Source organism: Leuresthes tenuis, unplaced genomic scaffold, assembly GCF_036924035.1.
Source record: "Leuresthes tenuis unplaced genomic scaffold, fLeuTen1.0.hap1 SCAF_1, whole genome shotgun sequence".
NCBI lineage: Eukaryota > Metazoa > Chordata > Actinopteri > Atheriniformes > Atherinopsidae > Leuresthes > Leuresthes tenuis.
The window spans coordinates 23,918,209-23,932,448 of NW_027325355.1; the positions used below are offsets into that span (position 1 = coordinate 23,918,209).

The 14,240-nt window shown below is 42.1% G+C and overlaps 2 protein-coding genes and 1 long non-coding RNA gene across 3 annotated transcripts in view; 1 reads left to right on the forward strand and 2 right to left on the reverse strand.

Moving 5' to 3' along the window:
* Positions 1 to 9,432, reverse strand: part of LOC140293881 (transmembrane protein 163a) — a 35,499-nt gene extending 26,067 nt beyond the window's left edge. Inside the window, exons 1-2 of the mRNA XM_072379563.1 lie at positions 9,113 to 9,432; positions 6,999 to 7,118 (exon numbers count right to left, since the gene is read on the reverse strand). Coding sequence (XP_072235664.1) covers positions 6,999 to 7,118; positions 9,113 to 9,299 — 307 coding nt within the window. The 5' untranslated portion in view covers positions 9,300 to 9,432. The remainder of the gene's footprint in view (positions 1 to 6,998; positions 7,119 to 9,112) is intronic.
* The window catches only part of r3hdm1 (R3H domain containing 1), a 367,959-nt gene that overhangs the window by 180,443 nt on the left and 173,276 nt on the right, over positions 1 to 14,240 (forward strand). The window lies entirely within an intron of this gene.
* LOC140276318 (uncharacterized) overlaps positions 1 to 14,240 on the reverse strand; it is a 195,955-nt gene that overhangs the window by 28,051 nt on the left and 153,664 nt on the right. The window lies entirely within an intron of this gene.

A 14,240-nucleotide genomic window follows, 5' to 3' on the forward strand; every position in this document is an offset into this window, starting at 1 on the left:
TTTGTGACATGTTTGCTTGTTTCCGTTTGTCTGGTGGTGTTGTTCTGGTTCAAAGGACGGACCACCGTCCAATTCATGTCTAATCACACTGTCCCTTTAAAATCTTTCAGAAAATGTGTATTAAATCGTATCGAATCGTTGGCTGAATCGTATCGTGAGATTAGTGTATCGCTACAGCCCGACCTGCAACTTATATATCAAAATACATAGAATTTAACATGTTTTTAAATGTTAATTCACACTGACTGACATGAACCAAGGAGTAAACGTTTCCATCTGCAGCCGCCAGAGGACACTTTAGGGTTGTGACAACCATGTGCTGCTCATGTACCACTGAAGAAATTAACTAAAACTGGAGGCAGTAAAACCTGCAGCAGACAGAAGGTTTGGAGGGACAAGCGAAAAGCAGAGATTAATAATACTGTAATGAAGAAAACAAAGAAAGCTAATCATGGGATGAAAGCAAGCAGCCAGAGCTGGAGGAACGAGGCGAATGCTTGAACAGCGTCCTGCCGGGAGGAGCTCGTCAAGTTAGGTCTCCACACCCTGGTACTTTACCAAGAGATGAATATAAATGGCTTTGCAGCCTTCTTGGTGTTCTTGTGCAACGCTAACGCCTCTCTATCAGAGCACGGACACCACGGTGCGTCAGAAACCGCCGGCAGGATTCCCAGCTAAGGTCGAGTTCGTTGAAAAGCAGGAAACTGAACACAACGAGTCACCGGATCGTATTATTAACATGGACGAGGTCTGTTCTTGGATTTTGTTCGATTGTGAAATAAATATTTCCAAATTAGTGCAACTTACACGTTTTTTTCCTCTTCATGACACATTTTTTGACAGATGCGACTTATAGTCTGGAAAATACGGTGCTTTTCTGTGTGGCATAATAAACATTTGGTGCCCAACTTATTCCTCAATATATTTTACAGAGAAAGGGACGTGAGCAGCTATCGCTCAGAGAAGACGTCTCAATCAGAAATCATCAAGAAATGGTTCAAACTTAATACCAAATAACGTGTCATGGCACACAGACGAGACTTATCTACAACTTAAAGCTTTTGGCACAAACACTGCCAGAGTTATTGGAGATACAGCTGTTTTCTGTCTGAATTTGGCTTGTTTTTAATTTGTCGAAGAGGAACTGAATGTATTTGAGCCCAGAGAAATGACAGCATCCAACGTGGATGACATAATCCAGCTCAGAGAAGCCTGGAATCAATCGAGGGACGACAGCACCGAGGTCAACTTTGACCCCCACCCTGTACTTTTTACACATGACTCGATCAGTCTGTCATACCTGCTAAATCTGACAGGATCTCTTTTGAGAAACAGTATCTGCTCAGAAACCGGCCTAAAACAGATTAACGAGCTCTCTGAGTTAAAATAAAGATCATAAGTGGATGGTCATGGCTTCTCTTTGCAGTTTCGATCATTAGATTCTTGGTAAAGGTGATCAGCTGTGCTTATATTCGCACTCAATCCTAATTATAAATGGGTAAATTCTGCATTTTGTGTGGGAAAGTTCATTCTGCACACATCTGTGCATAAGCATGGCTGATAAATGAAGGCCCTCGACTACTAATGTGCTGACTGATGAGGATGTTCTGGTGTTTTCTGTGGGATAAAGTAACTCCTGCCAGTGAAGCTCTGGTTTTATTACTCTTTAATGAGCACAAAAGGGCTATAAAAACAGAGAAAAGGGAAAAAGTGACCCCTTTAAAGACTAAAAAGTAAGAAAAATCTAAAATAAAGTGGTTTAAATCTTCACCAAGTCCTCCTCAGTCCTTGTATTTACTCTACACTCATTTTTCCTCGACTCTTGCTTTGCATTTAGCCTTCAGACTTGCAAGTATTATTGATTTTCTCATTGAACTCTCAGCAGGAGCTAAAGCAATCTCTGCAAGTGGATCTCTTCTTTCAGTAAGAGAGATTATAAATTATTCATCAGGACATCCCTCTCTTATGAATCAGTCATGTTCGTGGCAATGATAAACTTAAGTTACAATCAATTTGACAATGAAATAACATCAGAAATAACTAAATAACTCATCAAATAACTGCTAACAGTTCACCTGCAACACAGCCTGGAAATGAACTAACTACTAAGACTTTATCAACACCAGCAAACAAACTCTGACTGTCACCATTATGACAGTTAATAAGTTAACAATTACATGAAAAACTGATTTATAATGTCTCCATTATAGAATTAACCTGATGAGATAATAATCCACACGGCCTCAGTGGAAGACAACATATTTAAGTAGCATTTCTGCTCCAATCGCTGGTAAAAATGATGGAAATCACCACACATGGAAGTCCTGTAACAGCTGAATGTTAATCTAAAAAAAACCCACCACCTTTTTATTCAAACTGAGGAAGAAATGATGGGATCATCTTGTAATTTGCATTTCTAAAACACACACTTGCACAAGTCTAAGTATGTAAATGAGTTTGCAGTAAAAGAAGGTGCAGGCAGAGCTTAATGAGCTGCTACAACTGGCTGATTCACAGGAAACAACCAGAGCTGGAAAGAGTGGAAATTACAGAAAGGATTATAAAAGTCCTTCAAGAAGGTAATTCAGCTCAGACTCTGACCAAATGTTGGTTGTTCTCAGTCAGCTGGGTTTCCATGCATCCATCTCCAGTAGATTACTGTAAGGATCTTTTAACTGGACTCCCCAAAAAGAGCTTTAAACATCTGCAGCTCATCCAAAACGCTGCTGCTGGAGTTTTAACCAGAACTGAGAGATCTGAACACATCACAGCAGCTTTAAAACCTTTACTCTGGCTTCCAGTCAGTCACAGAATAGATTTAAAAGATGGTTTACATCTGTGACATGTTCAGAGAATATAAACCCAGCAGAGCTCTTAGATCCAAGGACTCGGGTCAGCTGGTCCAGTCCAGAGTCCAGACTGAACCTGGAGAAGCAGCATTTAGCTGCTATGCTGCAAACAAGAGGAACAAAGTGCCAGAGGAGATGAAACTGTCACCAAATGGAGACATTTTTAAATCCAGGTTAAAAACAGTTCTTTTCTCCATTCAATTCAATTCAGTTTTATTTATAAAGCGCCAAATTAGAACAACTGTCATCTCAAGGCACTTAAATAATATCGTCCAATTCAAGCCAATTGGAATTTAATTCATTGTAATCATAATCCAATGAAATCCAATTAATTAATTTCAAAATTCTCATGTTTCTATGCATGAAATCTGCACGATATCTTTTAACTTATCCAGACTGTTGCTTGTTTTTATTCATTTTAATTAGTTTATTTCTTTCTCTTATATTATTTTACATATTTTTAATGCTTCTTTCACTCCCCGCTGCAATGCTTTTATTTTATATAAAGCACTTTGAATGGTTTCGTACATGAAATGTGCTACAAATAAATTTGACTTTGACTTTTAAAATTTGGAGCAAAGTACAAATAAAATGGAAAGGTTGTAAAAAAGGAAAGATGCAGGTCAACCGAGGAAAACGTCCAAGAGTCAGGACAGAAAACTCAAAGGAAAATGTCTGAAAATAGAAGATATACAACAAAAGGGATGAAAAAACAAGTAGGAAGAAACAGGAGGTTTGTGAGCAAACTGTAAGAAACGAGTGGAATGAAATGGGATTTCCATCCAGAAAAGCCAAATATGAAGCATGAGTAACACCTAAAGAGAAGAAAAGCAGCTCCCAGCGGCTGAAGAGAAGCAGCCACGGACTGTGGATGGTTGGATGGAAGTGATGTTCAGAGATGAATCACCAAGGAGACGATGCTGGAGCTCTAGTTTGGTCCAATGAAACATAGAAAGACGAGTGACTGAAGAAAAGCAGCTGATTTCCAGCATCACTGAGGATATGGGCTGATGTCAGGGAGAGGACCAGAGGAGATGGGAGCCATCACCTCTGCTGTGAGTGTTCAGGTGGACTCTGAGACACTTTTTCTTTAAATGTCATCAATCAGAAGGAGGTTTGATGATGCTGAGCTCATTTCCAGGATGATAATACATCACAGAACAAAGAGAGTTCAGACTTTCCTTCAGGAAGACGAATCAACTCAACGAACAGAAAACAGTCTGGATCTCCATCTGAGTTAAAGTTTATGGTGGAAGCTGAAACATCAGGTCCGTGATGAGGCTCCTTCCTGCACAGCTGATCAGAACCAGGAAGTTGGAACCTAATCTATATCCTCAAAGAATTCACATTGTCATAAAAGCAAGAAAAGAACTGATTATTCTTATAAATTCATGATCCCAAACAAATACAACCATTTTAGGTATGTTTCACAAAGCCAGAATGTTCAGCTAATAGAAAATAAACTGTTTTATGTCATATCTGCGTGTTCCTTCATGTATTAAGTCGTAAAATATAAAAGATGAATGAACAGCCTCCGAGTGTGGTGATTTAATAACGTCTGTCTGTCTTGGTTGATGCAGATACTGTCACACTTAACTCAAGTAAATGCGATTAAAAGTTCTACAATGAATGAATCACTTTGACAGGACAACCTGCAGCACAATATAACACAAAAACACCAGAAATTTAACAAAAACATCAACTTAATACGTTTCTTTCGCAGAAAAATGCACGAAGTTTGCTGCAAACAGGTCGCTAACAGCAGTATTTTGGAAATATTAAAACGTTTTTATCAATTTTAAATAATTTATCTGTTCTGGGTGATTAACCAGATGTCGACAGCTGCGTGCAATGCGGCGTAATTAGCACGTGGCTAATTAGCATATCAGAAATAAGAAGATATATTTATGTGCAAATGAGAATATTCACACGGAATACCTACTTTCATTAAAAAACAACTGCAACTCAGCAACACCACTGACTTAAGAGAAGAAGAAGAAGAAGACTCCCTGCAGGGATGACATGTTCGTAGAAGAAGACGCCAATCAGCAACAGAATGCTGCGTTCAACGTCATCAGGGAATAAAATGCTGCCTTCACTGTCCTTACGGAATGATCAACAGTTGATCTTATATCTTTAATTTAAGGTTTTAGTTTAGGTTTTTCTGCTTCAAATGTGTCAGTTTTACTTCTGCAAGTGTAAGGATGAACAAAACTTAATTTAACTCTAACTTAATTTTGATTGAACTGTGATTTAGTTTGAAAAGCTCCACTTTTGTCAGCTTTTTTAGGACATTTTCTATTTTTAGAAGTTTTAAAACAAGAAAACTTCTCCTGCCAATATGTGCACGAAAGAACAACATGTTATGTTTTTTTTAATTCTATTTATTTTACCATATTCACAATTTTAATTTGAACAAAGGAAGTTCGTTTTTCGTACTTTATTGTATCATTTAGTTTGAAAACTATTGAAAATTCATGAAACACTTTGTCGAATTCTTTCTTTTCTTCATTTTCAAAATGGTTATTTGTATAAAATATATATATAGAACATACTTTTGGTGTGAAGCGTTTGTTGAAGTGAATTACAAGTATCGGATTGAGACTCTGAGTTGGCAGAAACTCAGTTTTAAATGATGGTATCGGGGACAGAAATGATTCATCAGGACATACTGTATCTCATTCATATTCACTGTGTACATATTCCACTTGATATTCAGTGCACTCCGCCTCCCACAGAGATTTTGGGAGTTCTAGACAGTTTAAGGAGTAAAAGGAGCGATGGATTGTTACTAATAAATGTTGATTTTCTCCACATGAGCAGCCAGAATCGGTCTGCAATGCAACAACAAAACAACAGTGGCTCTAATCCATGCTGCTGTATGATGTGATCAGCTGTAATATAGAATATTAAGGACAAATCCAGCATAATAGCAGTATTATCATCCACACAGAGCGAAACATGATGGCTATAACGCTGCTACAGGATCCAAGCAACATTCAACGTTCATCCAGCAGCTTTTTCCTCACAGAACATCTCCAACAGAATTACGGAGATCGGATTCTCCAATTTGCGATGAATGAAAGTCTTTGACTGAGGAATGTGTAAAACACGAGTGACACACAGAGGGTGCTCTGCAAGGGTTTCCTTATCAAAACAGGAAGTAGATGGAAAAGTCTGAAACAACACAGACTGAACACAGATTTCCAACACAACGCGCCTCCTTTGACCTTCAAATCTGCTGAGCCGCCTCACTAATTATGACCCAAAAAATTCAACAAGTCATCTTCCAGTCTGTGGTTTTGATTTCCTTCGTGAGGCTTCATGAGACGATTCAGGTCAGATGACTGTTTACTGTAATACTGGCGCTGTGCTGACCTCATTCACCTCTTCTTCTTCTGCTGCTGTCTGTCTGCAGCTGATCTGGACGCAGCGCCATGTTTCATTTATGAGGCAACATGTGGAGAGCAGGACTCCAGAAATGTGCCTAATGAAGACGCTGCATTCAAGAACGATGAAGAATAACAGAGTATCCATCAATAAAGGTCCTCGGTACTACAGGAAGCTCTCGTATTGCCACACTTCCACAAGCGAGCTGATCATGCCACACTAATCTGCATTTAATGCTAAAGAGGAAGAGAAAGCATCTGATAAACAGTAACATGCATGCTGACAGATCGTTGAGACAAAGGATGTTTCACTCTCTAATTCTCAAAATTAACCTTAAAAGTCAAGAGATGATTAAGCCTGAGGCAAATAATGACAATTCTACTTCAAATTAGACTTTTTAACAGGCAGACACATGAAAACAGTGAGCGATTGCATCTAACACAGCGTCAAACGCAGCTGCTCGTGTTTGTTTTTCCTCCACAAGAAAAGAAGCTAAATGCAGCCAGCGAGGGTCCTAAATATTCCTGCTTTATAACTAAGTGAAGTGCAAGCAGTTGGAGACTGAAGAGTGAATCAAAGACATGAGAAACGTCCTGTCAGTGAGCTCGTTTTTCACTTCTTTGGTTCAGAGAGCTCGTCTTTAATCAAGCTGCCTCCACGTTGAGACGGAAACAAACACAGCTGTCCTTCAACAGAAGGCTCAAACAGCATAAACTCTTCAAACCTTCAGCACAAACAAGTCTTTGAGGAGCGACTCACTGAAAGCAGCGATGGCCAGAACGATGGTGATCATGATGGACACCCAGGACACCCACAGAGCTTTCTTGCGGTAGCTCTGCGCTTCGTGGGGCTTCAGGCGCATGCTGCTCTCCAGAAGGCCTGCAGACGACATCACAGCGACCCAGAATGTTTGAACACGACTCAGGGGAGAAATGACACAGTTTAACTCACTTTTCATTCCCTTTTACACATATTTCCACAAATAAAATACAGGAAAACAGAGAAAACGTGTAAAACTGGAGAACCTGAGATGCTGTAACTACACTGTACACTGTGCATACAGTACTGTGGACACACCTCATTACTTTAGGAATTACCAGAAAGACCAGAAGCAGGTGCAGCCGTGTACGTGTAAACTTAAAGGTAAATACAGCCTGGAAGATAAAGACAGCTTTAAAGTGAATATCTGGTCTGAGCTCCTTTATCCTCCAACTCAGCCTGAACCCTCTGAGACGAGCTTTCTGTCATTTCTTTAAGGAGTCTTCAGGAATAGTTCTCCAGGCTTCTTGAAGGACATCCCAAAGCTCTTCTTTGGATGTGGGCTGCCTTTTGTTCCGTTCTCTGTCAGATGATCCCACACTGCTTCAATAATGTTGAGGTCCGGGCTCTGGGGAGGATTCATCCCTCCATAAGACCTGTTGCCACTGATTTTCAGTCCACTTCTTGTGTCATTTGGCACAGCTCAGCCTTTTCTCCCTGTTTCCCTTCCTTAAGAACGGCTTCTTGACAGCCACCCTTCCATGGAGACCATTTCTGATGAGGCTTGGGCCAACAGTAGATGGATCAGCTGAAGGTCCAGATGCATCTCTCAGGTCCTGTCAGGTCACAGCTGGATTTTTTCCTCTTTCTTAAGGACATCACTTTCAGATCCTGTTCATCTGCTGTAGATAGTTTTTTAGGCCTGACACTTCTTCTTTTGTCCTCCACTTGTCCAGTTTCCTCAAATGTTTTAAGGACACACTGCACACCATGCTGAGATATGCCAAGTTTTCAGCTAATAGCTATTTGGGAATCACCTTGTTGCTGCAGAAATCCTATTTTCTGTCTGTCAAACTGTGTTATCTTTGCTGTTTTTTATAGATGCAACTAAAGAAATGGCAACAAATGATGTGTCTTTGTGACAAAGTGCCTAAAGATCCAATTTAAAATGGCTTCTTTGCTAAGTTGTCTGTTATGTGTCGACACAACTCTGGTTCATCCCTTGAGTTTGGAGCCTTTTTGTGCTTGAAAATGAGTGAAAAAGCAGCCAATGTGTAAAGAATAACTTTGAAACACCCTCAGAAAACCTGGAGAACTATTAATGTAGACCACTTTAAAGGGTTACAAGCAAGTCTGGCTGCTTGGAAGGAAAATATAAATAAATGAGGACTGGATCAATACTTATCAGTGTGCTGTTTTTAATCGTAAGTCCAGGAATAATTAGTGAAAATTCATAACACTATTACACAAGACATATATGGAAACACGTCATTGCTTTACTGGTTTATGAACAGCAGATGATCAGTTTGAATCAGGGGAACGAGCTGTAAACACCAACACATTATTTCATCTTATGAGCAGGCAAACGATCGTCAAATCACCCACAAAATGAACCTCACAGCACTCATTTTTAATTGAGTTTGTAGTGATTATTTTCTACACAACTCTGACTAATCTCCAGTAAATCCAAGCTCCCGTACAGTTCCTCGTCGTGTTGCTTCTGACACATGCATGAACGAGGCTGCTGGTGGCATTTTTCTGCATAATCAGTTATACTTTAGGTCAAAATCTGTTGAAAAGGGACAAGAAAGAAAATGGAGTTTCCTCACAGTTATATCTGAAAGCTTAACAGAGGAAATCCACTAACATTATGCAGGTTTGCATCCTCTCTACCAGGTATTTGAATAATAATATAATATAATATTTATCATTAAATCAACCTTTCACTCTGCAGTTATTTTAAAGTTTGGGGGCAACATTTAGAAAAAGAAGGGCAAGATTTTATGGCAGCATAAACACAAATGAAGACAGATTTCCCTCGTTATAAACTAACATTATTCTGCTCCGTGCACCCTGCCTGCAGCCACATGAACCCCACTTCTCATGCTCGGTACCTCGGTCGTCTATGCTCTCTGATATCTTCATCTCTTGGTCCATCTTGAAACCCCCTCCGTGACTTTCTGCGTGGGGCTCCTGCTGCTGGGAGTCCGCCTGCTCGCACTGCCCGTTCACCGCCGCGGGGTCCACACCAACAGCCTGGTCCGGGACGGCGGTGGAGTCTGGCGGTGACGAGTCTGTCATCTTCTCGGAGGTGGGATGCGGTTCCAGCGAGGCGCTCCAAAAATGTCCCACCTGGGTGAGAGGTGCAGCCTTTCACACTGGCAGAGACCCGCAGACACAGGGGGAGGAGGGCTGCTTCTCAGGTCCAGCTGCGCTAAATTGCACACTGTAAGTGAGACAATACCGGAAATTGGGAGTGTGCACTTCAGAATAAAAGCCTGTTTTTTCATCGTGCGACTTTTTTGATGGTTTTTTTCTTTAGTTTTGCACATAAACATACAAATACACGCAGTAAAAAATTACATTAACAGCAATACAAGCTGATAACAACACAATACACTGAATTTTGTTCATGTAACACTACAGGAACTTGTTATCTGACAGCGGATGGACAGAATATGTGTGTAACTGATCATTTGAGACAAAAAACAGTAATAATAAACAGTTAAATACAGGATAGCAGATCAGCCTTCTTGCGCAAGACACCGAACCCAGAATTTCCCCCCATATGTTCATCAGTGTGGAGAAACAAAAGCTGCATGCTGCATGGAAATTATATATTAACGATCATAAGCGCCGTGTGGGCTTCTGAGTGCATGAGAAACACGTGTTGAGCGCTTTGTAGAACCTAAAAAAGGTTAAAACGTCCATATATAAGTGGACCATTTCCCATTGGGGATCATTTAAGTCTGGGCTGGTGTGGTTCTTGCCATTTTTGAGTCAGAAATCCAACTTCGGGGACATTTCAGGTGATTTTTTTCCTACCACGAATTCGGAAATTTTGACTTCTAAGCTCACGTGGAACGCATCATTAGTGGACTGTTTCCTGTATTTTATTTGATTTAATACCTGGACAGTTCGCCATTTATACTCTACAACATTTAAAGTGAACTTCCCGGGTTAACTTCCCATTCAAACGTGTGATAAAGCCAAAAGTCCCCGTAGTAACATTAAAATACTGCTTATTACGCGTCATCATTTCCAGCCGTGTGATGGTAAACTGAATGTACGAGAGAATAATGTGGGAAAATAAATAAACACACAATATGTCTGTAAATAAACTAAATTTATCAGCTAGCAAATAAATCAAATGACCTACTTGAGTTAAAATGTACATGACATAAATAAACCGGGTTTTATTTGGAAGATAATGACCGGAAGTTGAAGAAATACAACTTGACAAACCCGACAAAAAGATGTCTCTCAGTCTGGAGGAGAAATAGAGAAGAAATCGCGAAGTCGTGAAAAAGCCACACCTGGTCTCTAATTAGCAATGTCGGTGGAGTCCACGAGACTTCTCCTCGCGCCAGAGCTTCCGCCGCTGCTACTGCGCCGCGCGCGCTACGCTCTCCGCGAGGAAAACATCTGTCTCGTGTTGAGATTTGAAGATAGAAATAAGTCACAATCAATCTCATTCATAAAGTCCGTTTAATTTTAGTTTACATTTCCTCCGTCGCGCGCACAAACAGCGATCCCTGGAGGTGGTTGCTAAGAGACGGGAACGGCATCTGACGTTACTCAATACCGTTAATTCTTAATTAACGTAATTAACTATAATTAATTAATGCAATAATTATTTTTATTACCAAATAAAGTGGGGTTTCCATCTATTTTTGTCGTGTTTTGTTTTGTTTGTGCTTATCTTTGACATATCTGGCAAACAAAGTCAATTACCGGAACAAATAAGGAAATAAAAAGCAGATTTTTCATGTTTAAAACAAATGGGTTTGCCTGTCGGATCACTTTCAGTAACATTAAGCTCCAAAGTTACAATTAAACTCGGGACAAACCAGCTCCGAAACGCTGCTGAGCGTTAGCTCCGTTCTCGGTCTCTGCTTCCCTTTAGTGGGAGATGCAGAGTAATGCAGGAGTTGTACCACTAAACATGTAAATATACATTTCTGCCTTTTATATAATAAAAAAACCGAAGATGATTAATTTAAAAACTGACCAGGAAGGTTTATCTGAAGCTAAAGTATGCAAATAGGGAGATATTTAACTTATTTAGATCTCATTAACTTTGAATTTGTGCATTTGTGGAATTTTATGATTGGCCCAATGAAAAGAAAATCAAAATCTGCCGCACGTGTCATAAGAGTCTAAAAGAAGCAACGTCCAGTTGGTTTTAAAGGCTTTTTGTAATAACAGTAAAGTAATTAAAAGGGGCTCAAAGCCCACGTGTGGCCCCTTGTGGCTAATCCGGGTATTTCAACCTTTAAATTCAATCCTTCAACTCTTGTCTATGTTCTATGTTTAAGGAAAATATCACGTGCTGTTTGTGCACACTGGGCTCAACACATAAAGGGATAAATAGGGATATAACACATCTGGATTATTGTAATTAGTTTCTGATACTGAACATTTGCAACACAAGAACAATAAGTACAGTAGAAACAGCGGTACTTTTATAAATTACATCTTCTCTAAAGTTGGAGGCCTCTGATATGCATTTCCATTAAATTTCCCTGTTAAGAAAACTTTAGCCTCTTTAGGTACTGATTTCTAAACAGAATTTCTCCCCACAGAGGTGCGTCATCTTGCATTATCGACTCATTACACTCAAAAACAAATCTCTTTTTCAACTCTTCTGCATGGACATGAACAGCTGGTGTGTTTACCATCTCTGGACCTCAGTGTGTAAGGCCTGTTTGTCCGGGATAATATGGAATAATAACTTAGGTACACAGACATTATTCCAGCCAGAAGTCACTTCCAACCCTCCTGTTACCCTCCTGTTGCATCCCACTGGTGCGGTTTTGTTGTTTATTTCAAATGGGGAAATATTTGGACTAATCTTATATGTCCCAATTTGTGAATCCAGAGCACTTTAATCATTTCATCGTAATTATTTAGGGATTTTTAACATGTTTCTAGTTGATTGGCTGTTTTATGTTTAATCTGTATTCTCATAATGGATGTCATTATCTGTCTGGCTGCAAAACAAACCTACCTTTTAAATATTTGTGAGGTGAAATTCCTACAAAAGGCATAAATAAATGTATGAACTGTTCCTGTGGCTGTAAGGTGGTCGGTGCCTGTCGTGGCGGCAACCCCCGAACCCGCTGGTGGACACCAGTGGTGAGGGAAGCCGTCAAGCTGAAGAAGGAGTCCTATCGGGCCTTTTTGGCCAGTGGGACCCTGGAAGCAGCTGATAGGCCAAACAGGCTGCGGCTTCGGTGGTTGCTGAGGCAAAAACTCGGGCCTGGGAGGAGTTCGGTGAGACCATGGAGAACGACTTCTGGACGGCCTCGAAGAGATTCTGGTCCACCATCCGGCGTCTCGGGGGGGGGGAGCGGCTCACAGTCAACACTGTATGGTGGAGATGGGGCTTTGCTGACCTCAACTAGGGACGTTGTGAGTCGGTGGGGGGAATACTTCGAGGAATCCTACCAAGACGTGCTCGGAGGAGGCAGAGTCGGAGAGCTCAGAGACGGGGCCTCACATTTCTGGGGCTGAGGTGGTCAAAAAGCTCCTCGGTGGCAAGGCCCCGGGGGTGGATGAGGTCCGTCCTGAGTTTCTCAAGGCTCTGGATGTTGTAGGGCTGTCTTGGCCTCTGCAGCATCGCGTGGACATTAGGGACAGTGCCTCTGGACTGGCAGATCGGGGTGGTGGTCCCCCTCTTTAAAAAGGGGGACCGGAGGGTGTGTTCCAACTATAGGGGTATCACACTCCTCAGCCTCCCTGGTAAGGTCTATTCGGGGGTATTGGAGAGGAGGATCCGTCGGATAGTCGAGCCTCGGATTCAGGAGATGCAGTGTGGCTTTCGTCCTGGCCGTGGAACAGTGGACCAGCTCTATACCCTCGGCAGGATCCTGGAGGGTTTATGGGAGTTCGCCCAACCAGTCTACATGTGTTTTGTGGACTTGGAGAAAGCGTTCGACCGTGTCCCTCGTGGAGTCCTGTGGGGGGTGCTCCGGGAATATGGAGTGCCGGACCCCTTGATAGGGGCCGTTCGGTCTCTGTATGACCGGTGCCAGAGTTTGGTCCACATTGCCGGCAGTAAGTCGGATACGTTTCCGGTGAGAGTTGGACTCCGTCAGGGCTGCCCTTTGTCACAGATTCTGTTCCTAACTTTGATGGACAGAATTTCTAGGTGCAGCCAGGGCGTTGAGGGCATCCGATTTGGATGATGTGGTTCTGTTAGCGTCGTCAGACCTTCAGCTCTCACTGGAGCGATTCGCAGCCGAGTGTGAAGCGGCTGGGATGAGAATCAGCACCTCCAAATCTGAGACTATGGTTCTCAGCCGGAAGAGGGTGGAACGCTCTCTCCGGGTCGGGAATGAGATCCTTCCCCAAGTGGAGGAGTTCAAGTATCTCAGGGTCTTGTTCACAGTGAGGGACGAATGGAGCGTGAGATTGACGGCGGATCGGTGCAGCGTCTGCAGTGTTGCTCTGCAGCGACCCGTCGCTGTGAAGAAGGAGCTGAGCCAGAAGGCAAAGCTCTGGATTTACTGGTCAATCTACGTTCCCATCCTCACCTGTGGTCATGAGCTGTGGGTAGAGACAGAAAGAACGAGATCGTGAATACAAGCGGCTGAAATGGGTTTCCTCCGCAGGGTGTCTGGGCCTCCCTCAGAGATAGGGTGAGAAGCTCAGTCATCCGGGAGGGGCTCGGAGTAGAACCGCTGCTCCTCCGCATTCAGAGGAGTCAGATGAGGTGGCATCTGGTTAGGATGCCTCCTGGACGCCTCCCTGGGGAGGTGTTCTGGGCCCGTCCCACTGGGAGGAGACCCCGGGGAATGTCTCTCGGCTGGCCTGGGAACGCCTCGGGGTCCCCTAGAAAGAGCTGGAGGAAGTGACCGGGGACAGAGACGTCTGGGTTTCTCTGTTAAAGCTGCTGCCCCCGCGACCCTCGGATAAGCGGCAGATGATGGATGGATGGATGGAACTGTTCCTACGCTACTAAATGTAAGAAAGAACTATCTTAATATGTTCTTGATAACTGTGACATTGAACTTTGTC